Genomic DNA, 22912 nt, shown 5'->3' on the forward strand with positions numbered 1-22912 from the left:
CGATTTGGCTTATCAATGGATTAACTCACTAAGGGAAACTGAATTTAGACATACAGTATATGGTACAGTTAATTATATATGGAGAGATTGTGTGATATAAACAGTTATAATCATGGGACAATTAACAGAAGACAAGGAAGGTTACAATGATTTATTTGGAGTACTAGGTGAAAATACAAAGTAATTTATATATGCAAACATATTATAGGTAATACACTGCACCCCGTTTTGTCATTTAAGTTATACATACTGTACATGTAGAGATAAAGTGACTGTTCAATAATTCTGGAAATAGAGTACATTTTAGGATTATATTTACATCTTATATAGTGTATTTACATGTCATGAATCATTCTATTCCCTGACTGGGACACAACAAAGCTAACGGTTACTGGGAGAGTCTGGAAAATCCTGTTAAGTGACCAGTTCAAATGATCCTTCATCCATTACGGTTGCAAAATATACAATTCTTGTTACAATAGTAAAAAATATGAGTTAATCAATGTTAAGAACGTGTGAATGTCCTCCCAAACCCAGATCTTGTTTGTACAAATCAATTTGACTGTCAGCCTGGGCTACCTCATTCAGGTGGAAACAAACAAATAGCATTATTTTCCAAAAAATAAATAAAAACTGCATGCAAACAAAAGTGAACTACATTTGCCTCCCAGATACAGTACCTCTGAAGATGTACAAGAACATCCCAAGACTTATGGTCATTGAGTAGACAAATATTGTCCCATGCACTGGTAAGAGAGAAAAATAACTTCCAATAACTTCAAAATGTTAAACCATTCAGAACTTGACCAATAGATTTTTTTTATATCTATAAAATCAATGGATTTCTATATGTTATCAGTATGACGGTACCTGGCATGACCAATCAATACACTACATACAGTACTGTATATTATGGACCCAAATATATATAAAAACTTAATCTCACAAGAACGGTCACAGTGACAACATCAGGTCTAGTTACATTTTTGACAGTAAGTTAACAGAATTCCAGTACCTAGATCACCTTCGTCCTACATAGTGCATTGTAAAAGAGAAATTGTGAGGGCCAAACTATTATATGTGATCAGAAAGTCCATTTGCCGGTAGCTCTAACAGTGACACCACTAAAGCCAGTTAATTTACATAAAATATGTGCAAGGAAGGGCAGACTTGTAGAAAAGCATCACATTTTGCAGTACGATCATCACTGTCGAGGGGGATGTGCCTATTGGAATAAATGTACAAGGCTTTCCTTCACAGGACCATGGTGGGGATGTGGTGCACCAGAGAGGCTGGGTGGGGCACCGTGGTCATCTGGGGGGGTGGGGGGGAGTGTGCCTGGTGGAGGCCCACCACCACTCCCCCCGCACCACCGGGCCGGTGTCTGGCGCTCTTCTGGTGCGCCCGCAGTCCTGCCAACTGAGAGTAGGCACTCTGGCACACGTGGCACTTGTATGGCCGCTCGCCAGTGTGCAGGCGCACGTGGTTGCGCAGGGTGGACGACTGGCTGAAGCGCCGATTGCAAAAGCGACATACAAAGGGCTTGTCCAGGGTGTGGATGCGCATGTGGGAACGCAGGTTGCTGCGAGAGTTGAAGCCCCGGTGGCAGATGACGCAGCGCATTCGGCTAGCGGTGGTAGGCAGGGCAGAGGCCGAGGAGGTGGAGCCGTCGCAAATATGAAACTCATCTAGGTGAGAGAGAGAGAATAGAGTCAGACTCATCTCGACAAACACTTTCAATGTTGTACATAAAATAAATAAATCTAAACTTTGGCAGCCTATTTCAGAAAGCGATAGTGAAAAGCCAATCTGCATCTTTTGGCCCAAATCGTTTCCGACTAAAGACTCACCGGTTTTGCTCTTTTTCTGCTGGTCATCCTCTATTCCTGGAACTCCGGGTATCCCCAGGAATGTGTTATGTGAGTTTCCATACCACACTAGCAGCTCCTGGTCGGGGGGAATGGTCTGCGAATGGTTGACATACAAAATACATTACTTTTATGGAATAACAATAACATCAGAAACAACACAACAATACATCATAACTAATGACTGCCTAATTGATTGATTGACTGATGGACTGACTGACTAATTTACTAATAATCTTAAACACTCAAAGGGCCCAGCTCATTTGGGTCTGTAAGACAACTTCTTGTGAATATAGTATTAGTATAACATTTGTATTATTATTTGTACAATATCATGTAGAAGTAGAATGTAGTGCATTTAGATGTAATAATGTGAGTAGTCATGATAATAATAACAACAATGTAATGAAATAACGCTGTTCTAGGGGTCTAGCCATAGAAATTGAATCTCATAGAGAGGGATCATTGACTTGAATGAGGATTCCCGTTCTACTCATTCTAGTTCTGTGGGTCAAACTCACCTCCATAGCTTTGTAGAAGATACTGCTGCCAATCTGCACCACTTCCAGGTTCTGCTCCTGCTCATTGCGGGCACATTTGATATAGGTCATCCAGCTGCGGTGATCCTCCTGACTAGCATCAATGAAGTAGCGCACAGTACCATCCTCGTTGAACACCTAAGGGAACACACAAAAACAATGGAGTGTCCATCTATATCCATACAAGCAATAACCTGATCCTATTTATTATTTTCATGTGTATGTGGTTGTATGTGACAAACAATTGTTAAATGACTAGCATTGGGGTGTAAGCCTGTACATGACCTACCAGTCTTTTCTGCTACATGCATGCACACTCCACCTTTGCTTACCTCCCACATGAGGTTGTTGTTCTTGAAGAGATCCACATGCTCAGGCGAGATGACTCGGCCAGTAAAAGGCCCCATCTCTGTCCCAGCTTTGATCCAAGTCTTGGAGAAGATTCCTAGGCCCTCGCCAGGGATGGAGCTCTGGGCTATTATCACTTCACTTGGCAACACCAGACTGGAGAGCTTGTGAACCTCTGGGGAACAGAGAGGGACATTTAGCATGATAACATATACCTGTATTGTAGCAACATCGTGCAACATTTCAGTTGTCTAGGCTGCAATTGTGATCACTGGTCTCAATGCTTTCCTATGAAATTGCTCTTTGCAGCAGAAATCAGTGCTTTCACAAATGGGATATTGAATATCGTGGGCCATAAATTTTCACCAGTTGACAACAAATGTTGTTAGTATTGTTACAAATACCAAAGGATGTCTTCATGTCTTTTATAAACTCAATTTTATACAAGCATTGTTCATTGGGTGCCTAATCATTTAGGGTGTGAAAACCAGTGAAATTTAATTTGAGCCTAAGCAGAAAAGGGTTAAAAGCTCATTTCCCAACCTGAAAGCAGCACATTGTTATGCTTTGGATGTGATGGGCCCTTACACATTAGAGGCTAAATGCAAGTGGAAAGAAATGTATAATTCCACATTCATGATCCACTTAAAAACTTTGTAGCAACACATGTAGGGCCAATGAAATGAGGACTTGTTTAAAAGGCCTTGGAATTTCTGGGGGAAAAAATGGAAAGGCGATTTAGACGGCTGACATGGTGTGAATAGCAATAGAATTAGCCTTCACCGCATATTAACGGAGGAACACCAATCTTTATTAAAGGCGACTGAAAGAGAAAAGTGTTGGGCGTGTAATAGCTGCCAAAGCGGGGGAGAGAGGCTTTTCTGAGATTGTTGAATGCAAGATAAAACCTGGGACATTTAAAATAAAGGGTTTTTCTTTCCCTCTATAGTCCGTAGTCTGTGTGGAAACTTTCTTAGGTCAAGCACAACTTTAACCAAATTCATTTAATATCCCTATTTAAGTCACCATCAGTTAGTTACACGCGATCCTAAACGAGTCTCTAAATATGCTACGTGGGATCATGTCGTGAAACGGTTGATGCGCTTAATGGTATGGAAATAAATGGAATTCAAGGAAAAAGTGCATGGGGACCAGAACAAAACTTTAGAAAGGGTTTTTTGGAAAATTCTGTAAGCCTATAGGCTATGTGAATTTGATCGTTTATAGTTCACAGTTAGTCTATATGCTGCTTCTAGACAGACGGCATTTCAACACTTGAATTACGTAAAAAATTATCAACACACTTTAGAGTCGCCTAGGAAATTCAAAATAACGAAACTCAATTATATCAATAAAATATATGTAACTTTGTTTTACTTAATACTAATACATAAACAGGCTATACGTGGATAAAGACATGGAAACAGTTGAAAGGATACAAATAATAAAGGCCTGCATAATTCGAAATGAAACATCCAATATACTCACCCCCTGAGAATGATTGCGCAAGGACCTCTGCGGTGAAAGCTGTTTTGGGACTGACGTTTATCTTCTCCTCCAAAAGGTGTTCCCCAAGCACGTTCCTCCATCTACCATAGAGAAAACTATGGAGAATGTCCGAGGTGATAATTTCAGACAGAGACAAACTTTGTTGTTTAAATCCAGACTTCAGCACCAATGCTTCAGCGGGCAACACGGAACCCATGGTGCCACAAATCTGTGAGGTTTATCTAAAAAATGCCGAAATATAAGTAGGCTAGTCTGTGCGCAATTTCAGATGTCCATCTGCCTTTTTTAATGGATGGAGAATAAATGGAACACACACACAAATAAAAATAAACGAATACTTATATGCACAACAATTTCAGACTAGGCTATTTGCCAAATACACGTCCTCCTTTGCTGGCTGAAGTTTTAAAATGTTTCGCCGTTTCAAAGTCCTGGTAGTCTTTATATCCTGCTGGTGTGACCCCCTCTAATTAGTTATTAATGACCCTCCCCTTATGTTCTGGAGCCTTGTTCTACCAGGAAAAAAGCCTAGCTCTTTATTGAGTGGCCAATCCTCAGGGGGGCAGGGGAGGGAGGTGTGTGTCAAGGGAACGGGACTGTTAACGGGGGTGTCTAATGGTGCGAAATACAAATCACCTTGCCCGAGGAATAACAAGCTCAGTCCACCACTCTCTCACCAACCTCCTGCGTCTTGCGTTGCAGCAGCAGTAGCGTGCCCCAAAATGCTCCGGGCAGGGGAAAAACCCAACAAGGCAGCAAAATAAAGACAAACTTAGTTTAGCATTAAAAAAAAACAAGCTAATAACTGGAATAATTCTGAGTTAAAATTATTTTACTTCAGAGCATTAGTCTATTGAGAAAATAAACGTTTTGCCTCATTGACTGTGAATATGACCAATTACACTTAGGCAACATTTACTTTTTGTAAAGGACCATAACTTTGTTCTGAATCATTAAATAGTAGGTTATACAACACGACATACCTTTTCAGCATGGCACATTGTTATAAGCCTATACAGTAATAGTCGAATTGATAGCCTATAGCAAATGTAACCTGCATCGCAGACGCACAATCACATAGCATTCATAACATACATGCGACATGATGTATTTGGGCTAATTAGCCTGTATTTATTTCAAATATAAACGGAACAAGTAAGAAGTTAAATAATCTATGCATCATCTACATGTAGCATTACAGTGCAAATCTAACCACATAATTTACAGTGACTCAAATAAGATCACAAATTGTTTACTTGCTAAATTACTAGGTTAGGCTACAGGCCTACATGATCTAGAGATTATGTAAATTGATGTAGACTATAGCCAATAGGTTTATGCATCACAAGTGAAAATGGGGATATTGCAGTCATTTTTACACTCATGGAAGTAGAACTTTACAAAGTCTACACCAATAGAAATAGGCTTAACACAACCGTTCCCTTCACAGCCCTGCCATGCAGCCAATTAATAACATTACTGAATTTGAGAGGCAAAAAAATGCTAAGCAATTTATGCGATGGGAGATTCAGCTATCGCATCCCTGCCTTAAATATTAATGAATGTTAATATAAAGCCTTAAGAATTGTTTAGAGGTGTACCGGCCTCTCTTTGAATAGACAGGGCTCTTTATTTTCCTGTTTTTCAGGGTTGATGGACTGGGAGTAAATGGGTAGTTTTCTCCCTTTTCCAGCAGAGAGAACATCTTTATTCCATCCAAGCTCGCGGGTTCCCTATTCTGCCCTCTTCGCAATAATGTCAGCTGAAAGGAAAGTGCTGCAAATCAATCTTTCATGGTGTTTTGAGAGCAATTTGACATCGATGCACTCATCTTTTATATGGATAAATACAAGGGGATGGTTGGGAAATCTGGACCAGGTTGGGGTCTTACAAGTGCAAGACGAGATTTTTTTGTTGTTGATGAAAATGAAGAAAAGGCGCTCGAAGTGAGAAGGCTGCATGCGACAAAGTGACAAGGGAAAACGAAGGTGAGTGACAGGGCACGAAAAGAGATTACTGCTCAACACCTGCTTTTTAGGGGGCTCCCCCCTCCTCGATTTTTCTTCTCGGGATTTTTTTCTACGCTTTTGAATAGGATTTGCACACATTGAGATTGATTTATATTTATTGCAGTTTAACATTTATTGCACGCGAATAAATTTGATTTTAGACAGTTGAACAAGAAATGCGCCGGGAGGGATGGACAATATCTAGGATATTGAAGAAATATAAAAATAGACCTTATGAATAAGCAGTAAGAATTACATTTGATATTTCCAGTAAACAGTAGCCTAGCTCATACAGTTATTATTGGTCTGTAATATCATCGATGTAAAAGGGAAGGTATAGGCATATGACGTAAAAGGACATGCAGTTAAGATAAATTCATGAAATCCCTAAATAGATATAGGAAAAAATATGTTGGCAAATCATTATTATACTATATTTTTTTATGACGTTGCCTTGGCGAATTTGAGTTAGCATACAGTAGGAAACTAACCTAAACATGTTATGGAGTGTCTAGTTTTGCATGTTTTGGAGTACTATAGCTAGCCACACACACACACACACACACACACACACACACACACACACACACACACACACACACACACACACACACACACACACACACACACACACACACACACACACACACACACAATATGCAAAACGTTATCAGAGTAGATTGGAGTAGTTAATAATGATTTATCAAATTCCCTTTGGCAACAACAGACCATTTCCAGTTTGATATTGCTAATTTGGACGCTTGAATTTCAACAAGTGTTTTTGTAAAACTCCCATGGGCACATGTGGGACCCATGGACACAGATTATGCGAGCGGCAGTATCACGACCCAGTTAACCTACTGAAACAAACAACTTTATGCTACATACAACTATTAATAAAAAATGTACTTAATTGTGAATAGAAAATAACCTGGATATGCTATAGAATAAGTGATTGCGCGCATATCATACAATTAATTTACCAGCGTATTAGTCCATATTTAGGGGCAACTAAACTCAGGCAGAAACACTTATTTAAAACGATGTCTTATTAGTATTGCGTAAAAGTTTATTGCAAACAATAAAGTGAAAAAAAAGAAAAGCTGTAGGCTACACAGAAAGATAAAGAGAGGTACCCCAATGCGTAATTTATTTAGAATTCATAGCTTCCCTGAGCGGCTCAGTTGCACAAAGCAGCAAGCTGCTTCTGTGGCTTTTGTGAAAAGAGAAAGACAAAAATCCACGAATAATGGAGATTTGCAAATGTTTTTCAATTGATTTGACTCGATGAACAGAGGATTTTTTTCATGGGGTAAAAATGGGGGAGTTTGGCTGGAAAGCGATGGGCGAATTTAATAGGAGCGAGGCCGGGAGATGCTTTTTTATTTGGTAGGATAAACTTTAATTAGCTTAGTACAGCCCTTGAGAGACAATGGGAACTCAATATGTACCCAATCTGAATCTATTTAGAGAAACAGACTACTGAAAGTCAAAAGAATTGGTAAGAGAAAGGCAAGCTTCTTTAAACGGGGGTAGAGAATGAGGGCGGCTAAGGGAGACAGCAGGTGACTGGCACGCGTAAAAACAAGAGGGACACTTTTGGCACACGGCTGATTATTTGAGAGAGAAAGAATAGGAGACAAAAATGTAGGTTTCTTACAGGCCAGGTGAAGACGAGGATTTGAAAAGAACGAAAGAAATAGAGGGCTCTAAAGCAAACAGAAAGCATTAAAAGACGTTTCGTAAAAGGTTGCGACATCACATAAGTGGTTATGGGAATGTACCCAAATGGCACACTCAAATTGGGATCCAACGACCCACCTAATATCCAACACAATCCAACCAACACAATATCACCAATAATGTAAACATATTAATTTACTGAATGCATACAATAATGCTAAATACTAATTAATCCAACACTAACCCATAGACAAGCGAGGACATGTGCACAGTCTTAATAATCCAAAAAGAAAGCCTCTTGTCCAGTCTCGCGTTTCGCTTCATTATGGCGATAATGTGAATAGATAATGCATGCTGGTTCTAACCGCTTTGGAGTTTATCATATCAAATGCACTTTAGGTTTCCATCTGAATAAAGGACGGTGTCTGCTACACACGAGAAATTAGTGCACAATAAGCGCCCTGTTCAATTAAATTATACACCCAGATTTTGTGGCACAATTCTGAATACGACAGAAACAATAGTGTTTAGAGACCAAGCACATGTGCTCAAATTAGTGAAGGGTTAAAATTTAATTATTAAGCGCACCAAGGAAAGGTTTAAAGAGCATTTTACTACATGAAACAAATCGATGCGCATCCCCACGAGGCAAGGATAGGCCTAAATGTAATCACAGGTGGCTGAGTTAGTAAGCTTCTTATTTTCACTATAGAGTAACAGAAATAACGAATGGTTGAAGACGGGAGTGCAAGGCACACAGCTCGAGATGTATTTATCAGAAGTAGATTTTTAATAGCATAATTATGGTTGAAATTGCCTGCCAAGAGTTTGAATGAGTGAATTTTTAGCCTTTAGGAAATACAAATTACAATTTCAAAATACCAAACAGACCATTGGTAATTTGACATGCAGTAGCCTATTTTGCAACACTAATTAGTTGGATGATTGTCAATTGTCAATCATTCAACAGATTATACGCACCAGAAGTTACGAAACTATTGGTATATTAATAAAACGACAGAAGTAGAAACTTTTTGGCTAACACAAAACAATGTAAATGTAAATGTCTGTCCTCACATTTATTAAATAAGCGTGATCAACGGAAGCCTATGCATTGCTACATAGTCATTTTAGGTAAACTTGAATGACCACACATGAATAACCACACTAACAAAACATAAAATCAATCAAATTAAGGCCAATATTCCCTGATATTAAAATACCATATAGGCTATAGCTACAGCAGTGGCCAAATTTAGCTACACACAACAATCATAACCTTTCGTAAATTAGCGCTACATTCCAGAAAAAAAGGTTCCTTATACGAACAAAAATATAAACGCAACATGCAACAAATTCAAAGAAGTTACAGTTCATATAAGGAAATCAGTCAATTTAAATACATTCCATAGGCCCTAATCTACGGATTTCGCTCGACTGGGAATACAGATATGCATCTGTTGGCCATGGAAAAACGGGGACATTTTCAGCTTCCAGGTATTGTGTACAGATCCTTGAGACATGGGGTCGTGCATTATCATTCTGAAACATGAGGTGACGGTATATCTCTGCGGTATATCTGTGCATGGCCATCGATAGAATACAATTGTGTTTGTTGTCCGTAGTTTATGCCTGCCCATACAATAACCCCACCATGGGTCAATCTCACAACGTTGACGACTCAATACACGCTGTCTGCCCGGTATAGTTGAAACCGGGATTCATCCGTGAAGAGCACACTTCTCCAGCATTTGCCCATTGAAGTCAGTTAAGACTCGGAACTGCAGTCAGGTCAAGACCCTGGTGAGGATGACTAGCTTTCCTGGTTTGTGCAGAAATTCTTCGGTTGTGCAAACCCAGTTTCATTAAGTGTTGGGGTGGCTGGTCTCAGACAATACCACAGGTGAAGAATATGGATGTGGAGGTCCTGGGCTGGCATGGTTACATGTGGTCTGTGGTTGTTCGGACAGTTGGACATACTGCCAAATCCTCTAAAATGAAGTTTGAGGTGGCTTATGGTAGAGAAATGAACATTCAATTATCTGGCAACAGCTCTGGTGGATATTCCTGCAGTCAGCATGCCAATTGCACACTCCCTCAAAACTTGGAGACATCTGTGGCATTGTATTGTGACAAAACTGCACATTTGAGTGATCCTTTATTGCACCCAGCACAAGGTGCACCTGTGTACTGATCATGCTGTTTAATCAGCTAATTGATATGCCACACCTGTCAGGTGATTGGATTATCTTGGCAAAGGAGAAACGCTCACTAACAGGGATGTAAACAAATTTGTGCACAAATTTGACAGAAATAAGCGTTTTGTGCTTATGGAAAATGTTTGGGATATTTTATTTCAGCCTATGAAACATCGGACCAACACGTTAAATGTTAATGTTATATTTTTGTTCAGTATAGAACCAAAAAGGGTTCTATTGCTTGCTTCCACCTGCTACCTGTCCCAGACCTGTTGTCCCAGACCTGCTGGAACCCTGACCTATTCACCGGATGTGCTACCTGTCCCAGACCTGCTGTTTTCAACTCTCAAAGATCGGCTATGAAAAAGCCAACTGACACTTACTCTTGTGTTACTGACTTGTTGCACCCTCGACAACTACTATGATTATTATTATTTGACAACGCTGGTCATTTATGAACATTTGAACATCTAGGCCATGTGCTGTTATAACCTCCACCCGGTACAGCCAGAAGAGGACTGGCCACCCCTCATAGCCTGGTTCCTCTCTAGGTTTCTTCCTAGGTTTTGGCCTTTCTAGGGAGTTTTTCCTAGCCACCGTGCTTCTACACCTGCATTGCTTGCTGTTTGGGGTTTTAGGCTGGGTTTCTGTACAGCACTTTGAGATATCAGCTGATGTAAGAAGGGCTATATAAATAAATGTTTTTTTTTTTTTTTTGATTCCACCCTAGTTCTATACAAACTCAACAAAAAAGAAACGTCCTCTCAGTGTCAACTGCGTTTACTTTCAGCAAACTTAACATGTGTAAATATTTGTATGAACATAACACGATTCAACAACTGAGACATAAACTTAACAAGTTCCACAGACATGTGACTAACAGAAATTGAATAATGTGTCCCTGAACAAAGGGGGGGTTAAAATCAAAAGTAACAGTCAGTATCTGGTGTGGCCACCAGCTGCATTAAGTACTGCAGTTGCATCTCCTCCTCATGGACTGCACCAGATTTGCCAGTTCTTGCTGTGAGATGTTACCCCACTCTTCCACCAAGGCACCTGCAAGTTCCCGGACATTCCTAGGGGGAATGGCCCTAGCCCTCACCCTCCAATCCAACAGGTCCCAGACGTGCTTAATGCTCAATGCTTGTGGCATTGTTATGCTGGAGGGTCATGTTAAGATGTACCACATGAGGGAGGAGGATGTCTTCCCTGTAACGCACAGCGTTGAGATTGCCTGCAGTGACAACAAGCTCAGTCCGATGGTGTTGTGACACACCGCCCCAGACCATGACGGACCCTCCACCTCCAAATCGATCCCAATCCAGAGTACAGGCCTCGGTGTAACGCTCATTCCTTCAACGATAAACGCGAATTCGACCATCGCCGCTGGTGAGACAAAACTGCCAGTCCTGTCTGGTCCAGCGACGGTGGGTTTGTGCCCATAGGTGACGTTGTTGCCGGTGATGTCTGGTGAGGACCTGCCTTATAATAGGCCTAGAATCCCTCGGTCCAGCCTCTCTCAGCCTATTGCGGACAGTGTGAGCACTGATGGAGGGATTGTGCGTTCCTTGTGTAACTCGGGAAGTTGTTGTATAACAGAACTCATATGGCAGGCCAAAACCTGAGAAGATTCCATACAGGAAGTGCCCTGTCTGACAATTTGTTATCCTTCTGTTGCATCTCTATCGAAAATACAGCATCTCTGCTGTAACGTGACATTTTCTAAGGCTTCCATTGGCTCTCAGAAGGCGCCAGAAAGTGGAATGACGTGTCTCCTGTCTCTGGGCGAAGAACAGCAGGGGAATTTGTGAGTGGTCAGGCTGGGAACAGTGACACTGGAGCTGCGTGTTCATGAGAATTAAAAAAATATATATTTCAGCCTTTGAATGAATACAACGTCGCCCGGTTGGAATATTATCGCTATTTTATGAGAAAAATAGCATAAACATTTATTTGAAACAGCGTTTGACATGCTTCGAAGTACGGTAATGGAATATTTTGAAATTTCTTGTCACGAAATGCGCTCGCACGTCACCCTTCGGATAGTGACTTGAACGCACGAACAAAACGGAGCTATTTGGATATAACTATGTAGAAGTCCTGGGAGTGCATTCTGACGAAGAACAGCAAAGGTAATCCAATTTTTCTTATAGTAAATCTGAGTTTGGTGAGGGCCAAACTTGGTGGGTGTCAAATTAGCTAGCCGTGATGGCCGGGCTATGTACTCAGAATATTGCAAAATGTGCTTTCGCCGAAAAGCTATTTTAAAATCTGACACCGCGATTGCATAAAGGAGTTTTGTATCTATAATTCTTAAAATAATTGTTATGTATTTTGTGAACGTTAATCATGAGTAATTTAGTAAATTCACCGGAAGTTTGCGGTGGGTATGCTAGTTCTGAACATCACATGCTAATGTAAAAAGCTGGTTTTTGATATAAATATGAACTTGATTGAACAAAACATGCATGTATTGTATAACATAATGTCCTAGGAGTGTCATCTGATGAAGATCATCAAAGGTTAGTGCTGCATTTAGCTGTGGTTTTGGTTTTTGTGACATATATGCTTGCTTTGAAAATGGCTGTGTGATTATTTTTGGCAGGGTACTCTCCTGACAATTTAATGTTTTGCTTTCGCTGTAAAGCCTTTTTGAAATCGGACAATGTGGTTAGATTAATGAGAGTCTTGTCTTTAAAATGGTGTAAAATAGTCATATGTTTGAGAAATTGAAGTTATAGCATTTTTGAGGTATTTGTATTTCGGGCCACGCGATTCCACTGGCTGTAGCCTAGGGAAGTTAATGACCGTTCCACAGGTGCATGTTCATTAATTGTTTATGGTTTATTGAACAAGGTTGGGAAACAGTGTTTAAACCCTTTACAATGAAGATCTGTGAAGTTATTTGGATTTTTACGAAATATCTTTGAAAGACAGCGTCCTGAAAAAGGGACGTTTCTTTTATGCTGAGTTTTGAACCCTTTTATAGGTTTCTTTGATCAGAACCCTAGTATTTCTTCTTCACTGAACAAAAATGGTTCAATTTCTGAATTATGGCTACTACCATAAAATAGTTTTAGCTAAGAATATAATTTAATAAAAAATGTATCTGCGTAGTTTTTATAATGTATTGTCATTATATGCAAACATAGTTTGGAAATATGCACTGGTGGCCAGGGAGGCATCTCTTTGTTTGAATGATGGCTCATGTCAACTCTGGTTGACTTCTTTACCATACAATTCAACTTTGTCCACTAGTTACAGCTAACAACAAAAATGGGTCTTCTGCTCCATTCTCAACCAGCTGAGATGGGCACAGGTTCAATCTGCAGTGCAGTGCCCCTAGATGGAAAGCATGTTGTGGGGTTTAAGGGCCATGCTCAAGGACGCAACGGTAGGGGAATGTTTTAAGGATGTGAAGCCAGCAGCCCTGCAGTTGTCAGATCAATTACACCCGTTTTTTTCCAGCGCCGGCCCTGGATTCGAATCGGCCACATTTCCAACCAGGGCCAGCGCTAGAACGAATCAGTTGAACTGGCCTTTGATTTCCATAGGCGGACACTTTTCTTTCACGGGACCTCCTTATGTGTGCACGCGCTTGCTCGTTCATATGTCTTTTTAATAACTTCTTAAATCTAGGGGGCAGAATTTGGAAGTTTGGATGACTGAGGTGCCCAAAGTAAACTGTCTGTTACTCAGGCCCAGAAGCTAGGATATGCACATGCATGGTAGTATTGGATAGAAAACACTCTACCGTTTCTAAAACTGTTACAATAATGTCTGTGAGTATAACAGAACTGATTTGGCAGGCGAAACCTCGAGGACAACCCATCCAGGATTGTTTGTTGTTGAGGTCATTGAATTTTCCAATGCTTTTCTATGGGAAAGCATAATTATTAGGACCCAGATTGCAGTTCCTATGGCTTCCACTAGATGTCAACAGTCTTTAGAAATTGTTCAATGTTTTTTTTGTTGAAAAATGAAGAAGTAGTCGTCTTCTTTCGAAGTGTCACTCAGGTGGACTCTAGTCTTTTTGTGCGCATGAATGAGAGCGTGCTCCTCGTTGTTTTTCTCCGGTATTGGAAACAGTTTATTCCGTCTTAAATTTGATCGATTATTTACATTTTAGGGTACCTGAGGTTGGATTAGAAATGTTGTATGAAATGTTTGGACCAGGTTTACAGGTAACTTATTAGATCCTTTGTAGGCATGTTGGGCGAGTTGGAACCGGTGTATTTCTGAATCAAATGCGCCAAATAAACAGACATTTTTGGGATATAAAGAAGGACTTTATCGAACAAAACGACCATTCATTGTGTAACTGAGACCTTTGGGATTGCAAAAAGATGAAGATTTTCAAAGGTACGCAATTTATTTTATCGCTATTTCTGACTTTCGTGATGCATCTGTTTGGTTGGAAAATGTTTTTCATGCTTTTGTATGCGGGGCGCTGTCCTCAGATAATCGCATGGTATGCTTTTGCCATAAAGCCTTTTTGAAATCTGACAAAGCGGCTGGATTAACAAGAAGTTAAGCTTTTCAATGATGTAAGACACTTGTATCGTCATGAATGTTTAATATTACGAATGTAGTATTTTTGAATATCGCGCTCTGCAATTTACCGGATGTTGTCAAATCGATCCCGTTAACGGGATTCTAGCTGTAAGGGATCCCTAAGAGGTTTTAATGGGTGTAATAGTAGAGACCATACATAGGCAGCTCATGAGTTTCACGTTTGGGGAAGCTTACAATTTATCCTACCAAAGCTACCGATCTGCTTGCCAGTTATGATTATTTTTATATGTACATTTTTGTTGAACATTTTAATTTCAATAGTAATGTTTTCATTTCTCAAAATCATTGTCACGTGGTTAATCATACAAATCTGAAGTGAAATGATAAAAATCTAAAAATAAAAATTCAAGTATGGGGAGAGCACTGGCCACTGCCATATGGAGACATTGACACACTGTGAAATGAGCATAGAACTCAGAGGTAGCCTATAGGCCAATGCAGCAGTAGGCCTATAATTTACATTGACAACTAAGTAAAATACATAGGCCTAAAGCCGACAAATAAAAACAGTACAAAATATCCTAAAGAAAATGAATCTCTCTACTCCCCCTGTATGCCTCCTTTTCTGACTAAAATGTTTTCTATCCATCTTGGCTTGAGCTATTGCTAGTAAAGTGCAACAAGCGAACTTGGAACATTTTATCAACTAGCCTATGTGCCAGTGACCTCGGGACAAACAGTTTTTTTTAATGACGTTTCCACTTGATATAAACGATCATCAGATCATGATATTTTGCTCTTTCATACCGAGGCATGGTGAATATCGAGGCCAGGAGTGTTGGAAAGATTTTTCAAATACTGAGGAACTATCAGTCCCAATGGATGTTAAAAAACAGACTTCCTTGACGAAGAAAAATGACAGAGAAAACAGTAATTGCCAAATGGGCACTTTCCTACATGTGCATGTGTTCTGGAGAGAGACGCACCATATCTTCGCCAGACACCCCTCCTCTTCTTAACATTTTAAATTATACTCATGACACATTGTCTTCAGACATATTTTAGAAGCTTTTCACTGACAGCCGCAACTCTTTTCTGCTGATTCTCTCAAGCTCTGTTAGGTTCGATGGGAAGCTTCGCTGCACAGCTTTTTCAGGTCTCTCCAGAGATGTTCAATCAGGTTCAAGTCCGGGCTCTGGCTGGGCCACTCAAGAACATTCAGAGACTTGTCCCGAAGCCACTCCTACATTGTCTTAGCTGTGTGCTTATTGTCTTTGTCCTGTTGGAAGACGAACCTTCGCCTCAATCTGAGGTCCTGAATGCTCTGGAGCAGGTTTTCATTAATAATCTCTCGGTACTTTGCTCTGTTCATCTTTTCCTCAATCCTGACAAGTCTCCCAGTCCCTGTCGCTGAAAAACATCCGACAGCATGATGCTGCCACCACCATGCTTCCCCATAGGGATGTTAGCGTACTTTGGTGTGGGGGCTGTGCTTTGGCAAAGTGGGTGGGGTTATATCCTGCCTGGTTGGCCTTGTCCGGAGATATAGTCGGACGGGGCCACAGTGTCTCCCGACCTCTCCTGTATCAGCCTCCAGTAATTATGCTGCAATAATTTAAGTGTCGTGGGGCTAGGGTCAGTCTGTTACATCTGGAACATTTCTCCTGTCTTATCCGGTGTCCTGTGTGAATTTAAGTATGCTTCCTCTAATTCTCTCTCTCTCTTTCTCTTCTCTCGGAGGACCTGAGCCCTAGGACCATGCCTCAAGACTACCTGACCTGATGACTCCTTGCTATCCCCAGTCCACCTGGTCATGCTGCTGCTCCAGTTTCAACTGTTCTGCCTGTGGCTATGGAACCCTGACCTGTTCACCGGACGTGCTACCTTGTCACGGACAAGGTTTTAGACTCTCTCTCTCTACCGCACCTGCCGTCTCTAACTCTGAATGATCGGCTATGAAAAGCCAACTGACATTTACTCCTGAGGTGCTCACCTGTTGCACCCTTTACAACCACTGTGATTATTATTATTTGACCCTGCTGGTCATCTATGAACGCTTGAACATCTTGGCCATGTACTGTTATAATATCCACCTGGCTTAGCCAGAAGAGGACTGGCCACCCCTCAAAGCCTGGTTCCTCCCTAGGAGTTTTTCTTAGCGACCGTGCTTCTACATCTGCATTGCTTGCAGTTTGGGTTTTTAGGCTGGGTTTCTGTATAGCACTTTGTGACATTGGCTGATATAAAAAGGGCTTTATGAATACATTTGATTGATATTGGCTAGGTGATGTGCGGTGCCTGGTTTCCTCCAGACGTGATGATTGGCATTCAGGCCAAAGAGTTCAATCTTGGTTTCACCACACCAGAGAATCTTGTTCCTAATGGTCAGAGTCCTTTAGGTGCTTTTTGGAAAACTCAGAGCGGGCTGTCATGTACCTTTTACTGAGGAGTGGCTTCTGTACCATAAAGGCCTGATTGGTGGAGTTCGGCAGAGATGGTTGTCCTTCTGGAAGGTTCTCACATCTTCACAGAGGAACTCTGGAGCTCTGTCAGAGTGACCGTAGGGTTCTTGTTCACCTCCCTGACCACAGCCCTTCCCCACCGATTGCTCAGTTTGGCTGGGCGCCCAGCTCTAGGAAGAGTCTTAGTGGTACCAAACCTTTTCCATCTAACAATGATGGAGGCCACTGTGTTTTTGGGGACTGGTACCCTTCCCCACATCTGTCCCTTGACACAATCCTGTCTCTGAACTCTACAAACAATTCCTTCGACCTCATGGCTTGGCGTTTGCTCTGACATGCACTGTCAACTGTGGGACCTTATATAGACAGGTGTGTGCCTTTCAAAATCATGTCCAATCAATTTAATTTACCACAGGGGGACTCTAATCAAGTTGTAGAAACATCTAAAACATCTCATGGAATAGAATGGTGCCGGAGGGAGATGGCTGCCGTTTTACGGGCTCCTAACCAATTGAGCTATTTTGTGTTTCTTTGCATTGTTTGTAACTTATTTTGTACATAATGTTTCAGCCACCGTCTCGTCTCTTATGACCAAAAAGAGATTCCGGATGTCAGAACAGCGATTACTCACCATCTAATTGGCCAAAGATTTTTTCTTTAACAAATCAGACGCAAAGGATTTACTCGAGATACCCTACCAGGACCAAATCCCGACATTCGCATGAAGAGAAGACACCGATACAGGGGACGCAGGTCGGGGTGCCTTGTGAGAATTCGTCGGCGAGTGGGTAAGCCGCCTCTACCATCTGTCTTATTGGCCAATTTGCAATCATTGGAGAATAATCTGGATGAGCTCTGTTCAAGGCTATAGTACCAACAGGACATTAAAAACTGTCATATCTTATGTTTCACTGAGTCGTGGCTGAACGACAACATGGATAATATACAGTTGCCTGGTTTTTCCGTGCATCAGCAAGACAGAGCAGCTGCCTCCGGTAAGACAAGGGGTGGCGGTCTGTGTCTATTTGTCAATAACAGCTGGTGCGCAAAATCAAATATTAAGGAAGTCTTAAGGTTTTGCTCGCCTGAGGTAGAGTATCTCATGATAAGCTGTAGACCACACTATTTACCAAGAGAGTTTTTATCTATATTTTTCGTAGCTGTCTATTTACCACCACAAACCGATTCTGGCACTAACACCACACTCAATGAGCTATATAAAGCCATAAGCAAACAAGAAAATGCTCATCCAGAGGGGGCGCTCCTAGTGGCCTGGGACTTTAATGTAGGGAATCAACTTAAATCCGCTTTACCTAATTTCTACCAGCATGTTACATGTATAACTCTCGACCACCTTTACTCCACACACAGAAACACGCACGAAGCTCTCCCTCACCCTCACCCTCCATTTGGTAAATCTCACCATAATTCTATCCTACTGATTCCTGCTGACAAGGAAAAACTAAAGCAGGAAGTACCAGTGACTCGCTTAATACGGAAGTGGTCAAATGACGTAGATGCTAAGCTACAGGACCATTTTGCTAGCACAGGCTGGAATATGTTCCGAGACTCATTCGATGGCATTGAGGAGTATACCACATCAGTCACCGGCTTCATCAATAAGTGCATCGATGACGTTGTCCCCAGTAACCGTACGTACATACCCCAACCAGAAGCCACGGATTGCAGGCAACATCTGCACTGAGCTAAAGGGTAGAGATGCTGCTTTCAAGGAGTGGGACTCTAACCTGGACACTTATAAGAAATCCTGCTATGCCCTCAGATGAACCATGAAACAGGCAAAGAGTAAACACATAACTAAGATTGAATCCTACTACACCGGCTCCGGCGCTCATCGGATGTGGCAGGGATTGCAAACTATTACGGACTACAAAGGGAAGCCAGATGAGCTAAATGAGTTGTATGCATGCTTTGAGGCAAGCACAACTGAAGCATGCATGAGAGCACCAGCTGTTTCGGACAACTGTGTGATCACGCTCGCCGTAGTCGATGTGAGCAAGACCTTTAAACAGGTCAACATTCACAAGGCCGCCGGGCCAAACGAATTACCAGGACATGTACTCCGAGCATGTGCTGACCAACTGGCAAGTGTCTTCACTAACATTTTCACCTGTCCCTGGACAAGGCTGTAATACCAACATGTTTCAAGCAGACCACTACAGTCCCTGTGCTCAAGAACACCAAGGTTACCTGCCTAAATGACATCTGTAGCCATGAAGTGCTTTGAAAGGCTGGTCATGGCTCACATCAACACCATCATCCCAGAAACCCTAGACCCACTCCAATTTGCATACCGCCCCAACAGATCCACAGATGACGCAATCTCTATTTCACTCAACACTGCCCTTTCCCACCTGGACAAAAAGGAACACCTACATGAGAATGCTGTTCATTGACTACAGCTCAGCGTTCAACACCATAGTGCCCTCAAAGCTCATCGCTAAGCTAAGGACCCTGGGACTAAACACCTCCCTCTGCAACTGGATCCTGAACTTCCTGACGGGCCGTCCCCAGGTGGTAGGTGTAGGCAACAACACATCTGCCATGCTGATCCTCAACACGGGGGCCCCTCAGGGGTGCGTGCTTAGTCCCCTCCTGTACTCCCTGTTCACCCAAGACTGAGTGGCCAAGTACGAGTCTAACACCATCATTAAGTTTGCCGACGACACAACGGTGGTAGGCGTGATCCCCAACAACGATGAGACTATAGGGAGGAGTAGGGGTGCAAAGGGTCTGAATTTTTCCAGAAATTCTCCATGGAAAGTTAGACCTGGGAATTTTGAGAATTTTGCTTAAATTCATCAAAAAAAGTTAGCTTATACAGTGAACTTTTTTTGTTGGATACACATAAGGCTATTATAGGTCTTGTGGCATATTTTGTTTAAACTATCCCCAATTCAATGGAATTGCAAACCTCTGCATGCACAGTGCACCCTTCCATCACAGGTACAGCTGAATCTCAAGATCTTGCACACTAATGAGATGCTACTGAGCCCACGCTACTACACTGTCTCAAGCCAAGGACTACATGCTTTCTGGTAAGTTTTGAATATAATACTGGGTGGGGTGAACATATTTAATATGACATACATTATTTTTTGTTAACTAGTAAATAGTAGCCTACAGCAAGATGTGCTGAAATCATTTTTAACTTGTTAACAATTTCTGCTAGTTAGCTTTTGCTACCATGTGGGTTTTAGCTTGATTGAGCCTGCTAACAGAGGAGTGTTAATTCACCTGTTTCCATACATGTTTAATTTTAAAACATTTATTTTACAAAGGAGTTGTTTAATCTAACTGCTTAACTATTTATCTGTACATGGAATTGTATTTGGGTTTAAAAAATAATAATAATAATAATCTTTACAGGATGTGTTGAGAAATATCACTGCAGCTAATGTAAAAGGAAAAGCTGTGTACATTTGCAAATACTGTGCCAAATCATATGTGAAGAATGCAACAAAGATGCAGAATCTGGCCAAGAGCATAAAGTTCCCTCAGTGCTCACAACAAGCAACCTCTGACAAAAGTCCCTCTACTTTTATTCGAGATGAAAATGTTGAATCAGACACCTTATCGATAGCAACAGCTCATGGTCCTCCTGGAATCAGAAGTTTTTTTGACTCAATGGAGGAACGTAGTCAGAGAAATGCTAATGAATGTCTTGCTTGAGCTGTGTATGCAACTGGTTCATCTGGCAATGTGTATTGGAAGAGATTTCTGAATGTTCTTCGCCAAGCATACACCCCTCCAACCAGGCATGCTTTATCTACTCATTTGCTGGATGCAGAGTTCAACAGAGTTCAAGTGAAGGTTAAGCAAATCATAGAGAAAGCAGATTGTATTGCAATCATCTCTGATGGGTGGTCGAATGTTCGTGGGCAAGGAATAATTAACTACATCATCTCCACCCCTAAACCACTATTCTACAAGAGCACAGACACAAGGGACAACAGGCACACCGTTCTCGACATTGCAGATGAGCTGAAGGCAGTCATCAATGACCTTGGACCACAGAAGGTATTTGCACTGGTCACAGACAATGCTGCGAACATAAAGGCTGCTTGGTCTAAAGTGGAGGAGTCCTACCCTCACATCACACCTATTGGCTGTGCTGCTCATGCATTGAATCTGCTCCTCAAGGACATCATGGCACTGAAAACAATGGATACACTCTACAAGAGAGACAAGGAAAAGGTTAGGTATGTGAAGGGTCATCAAGTTATAGCAGCAATCTACCTCACCAAGCAAAGTGAGAAGAATAAGAGCACCACATTGAAGCTTCCCAGCAACACCCGTTGGGGTGGTGTTGTCGTCATGTTTGACAGTCTCCTAGAGGGGAAGGAGTCTCTCCAAGAAATGGCCATATCACAGTCTGCCGATATGGACAACCCCATCAAGAGGATCCTCCTGAATGATGTATTTTGGGAGAGAGTGGTAAGCAGCCTGAAACTCCTGAAACCTATAGCAGTAGCCATTGCACTGATTGAGGGAGACTCCCTCAATCCTGCCTGATGTTCAGACTCTGCTTGTAGATGTAAGAAAAGAAATCCGTACTGCCCTGCCCACTTCAATGTTGCTCCAAGCAGAGGAAACTGCAGTTCTGAAATACATCAAAAAGCGTGAAGACTTCTGCCTGAAGCCCATACACACCGCAGCGTACATGTTGGACTCCAAGTATGCTGGCAAGAGCATCCTGTCTGGTGCAGAGATCAACCAGGCCTATGGTGTCATCACTACCGTGTCTCGCCAACTTGGCCTGTATGAGGGCAAGGTTCTTGGCAGTCTAGCGAAGTACACTTCCAAGCAAGGGCTTTGGGATGGAGATGCAACATGGCAGTCGTGCCAACATATCTCATCAGCCACCTGGTGGAAGGGACTTCATGGATCTGAGACTCTTTCCCCAGTTGCCTCCATCCTACAAATCCAACCAACATCAGCCGCCTCAGAGCGCAATTGGTCCTTGTTTGGGAACACACACACCAAAGCACGCAACAGGCTGATCAATACAAGGGTTGAAAAATTGGTGGCCATCCGAGCAAATTTGAGGCTTTTTGAGCCTGACAACGAGCCATCGTCAACAAGGTTGGAAAGTGACAGTGAAGATGAGGACTCGGAGTCTGATGTTCAAGAGGTGGACATTGAGGAGGTCCAGGGAGAAGACATTGAAGCCTGAGAAGAAGACAACCAAGCTTTAGTTTCTAGACTATTATTTTACAGATGTATGTTGAAAACGTTTTTGGGAGATTGATGGATGGATCATTGGGGACCATTCTTTTGTTGTTCAGTGAAATCATCCCATGTGAAGAGTCAACTCATTTAATTAAAGTTCGTAACTAAATCGTTTTTTAAAATTTCTATTGGAAACATTTAAACATTTTACAATTATGTCTCCATATGATATGGTAAATATATCCAATGCAAAAAACATCTATATTTAAATGGTATTAATATTAATTCCCATATATTTCCCTTAATTTCCATATATTCCCGTTCATTCTGATATATTCCCATTAATTCCCACGGAAAGTTTCCACCTCTGAATATTCCCCAAAATGTGCAACCCTAGGGAGGAGGTCAGAGACTTGGAAGTGTGGTGCTAGGACAACAACCTCTCCCTCAACGTGATCAAGACAAAGGAGATGATCGTGGACTACAGGAAAGGGAGGGCTGAGCATACCCCCATTCTCATCGATGGGGTTGTAGGGAGGCAGGTTGAGAGTTCCATTACCATTACCAACAAACTATCATGGTCCAAAC

The 22912-nt window shown here is 41.7% G+C and overlaps 1 protein-coding gene across 1 annotated transcript; it reads right to left on the reverse strand.

Annotated features, from left to right (window-relative positions):
* Positions 1-137: 137 nt before the first annotated feature.
* On the reverse strand, positions 138-4807 carry prdm12b (PR domain containing 12b). Its single transcript, XM_029722327.1, has 5 exons — positions 4244-4807; positions 2740-2930; positions 2390-2545; positions 1851-1965; positions 138-1688 (listed from the first exon to the last, which is right to left on the reverse strand). Exons 1-5 carry the CDS (start codon positions 4458-4460, stop codon positions 1255-1257), a joined length of 1113 nt encoding a protein of 370 aa, XP_029578187.1. The 5' UTR covers positions 4461-4807; the 3' UTR covers positions 138-1254.
* Positions 4808-22912: the final 18105 nt, after the last annotated feature.

The sequence above is a fragment of the Salmo trutta genome, chromosome 29 (assembly GCF_901001165.1).
Source record: "Salmo trutta chromosome 29, fSalTru1.1, whole genome shotgun sequence".
In the NCBI taxonomy this organism is placed as follows: domain Eukaryota; kingdom Metazoa; phylum Chordata; class Actinopteri; order Salmoniformes; family Salmonidae; genus Salmo; species Salmo trutta.

Bases quoted from the DNA above. Each gene is read 5' to 3' on its own strand.
- prdm12b (XM_029722327.1), bottom strand. From the start codon at position 4,460: ATGGGTTCCGTGTTGCCCGCTGAAGCATTGGTGCTGAAGTCTGGATTT. The intron at 2,546-2,739 runs GTAAGCAAAGGT...GTGTTCCCTTAG, and splicing joins ACAACAACCTCATGTGGGAG to GTGTTCAACGAGGATGGTAC. The intron at 1,689-1,850 runs GTGAGTCTTTAG...TCTCTCACCTAG, and splicing joins GCAGAAAAAGAGCAAAACCG to ATGAGTTTCATATTTGCGAC.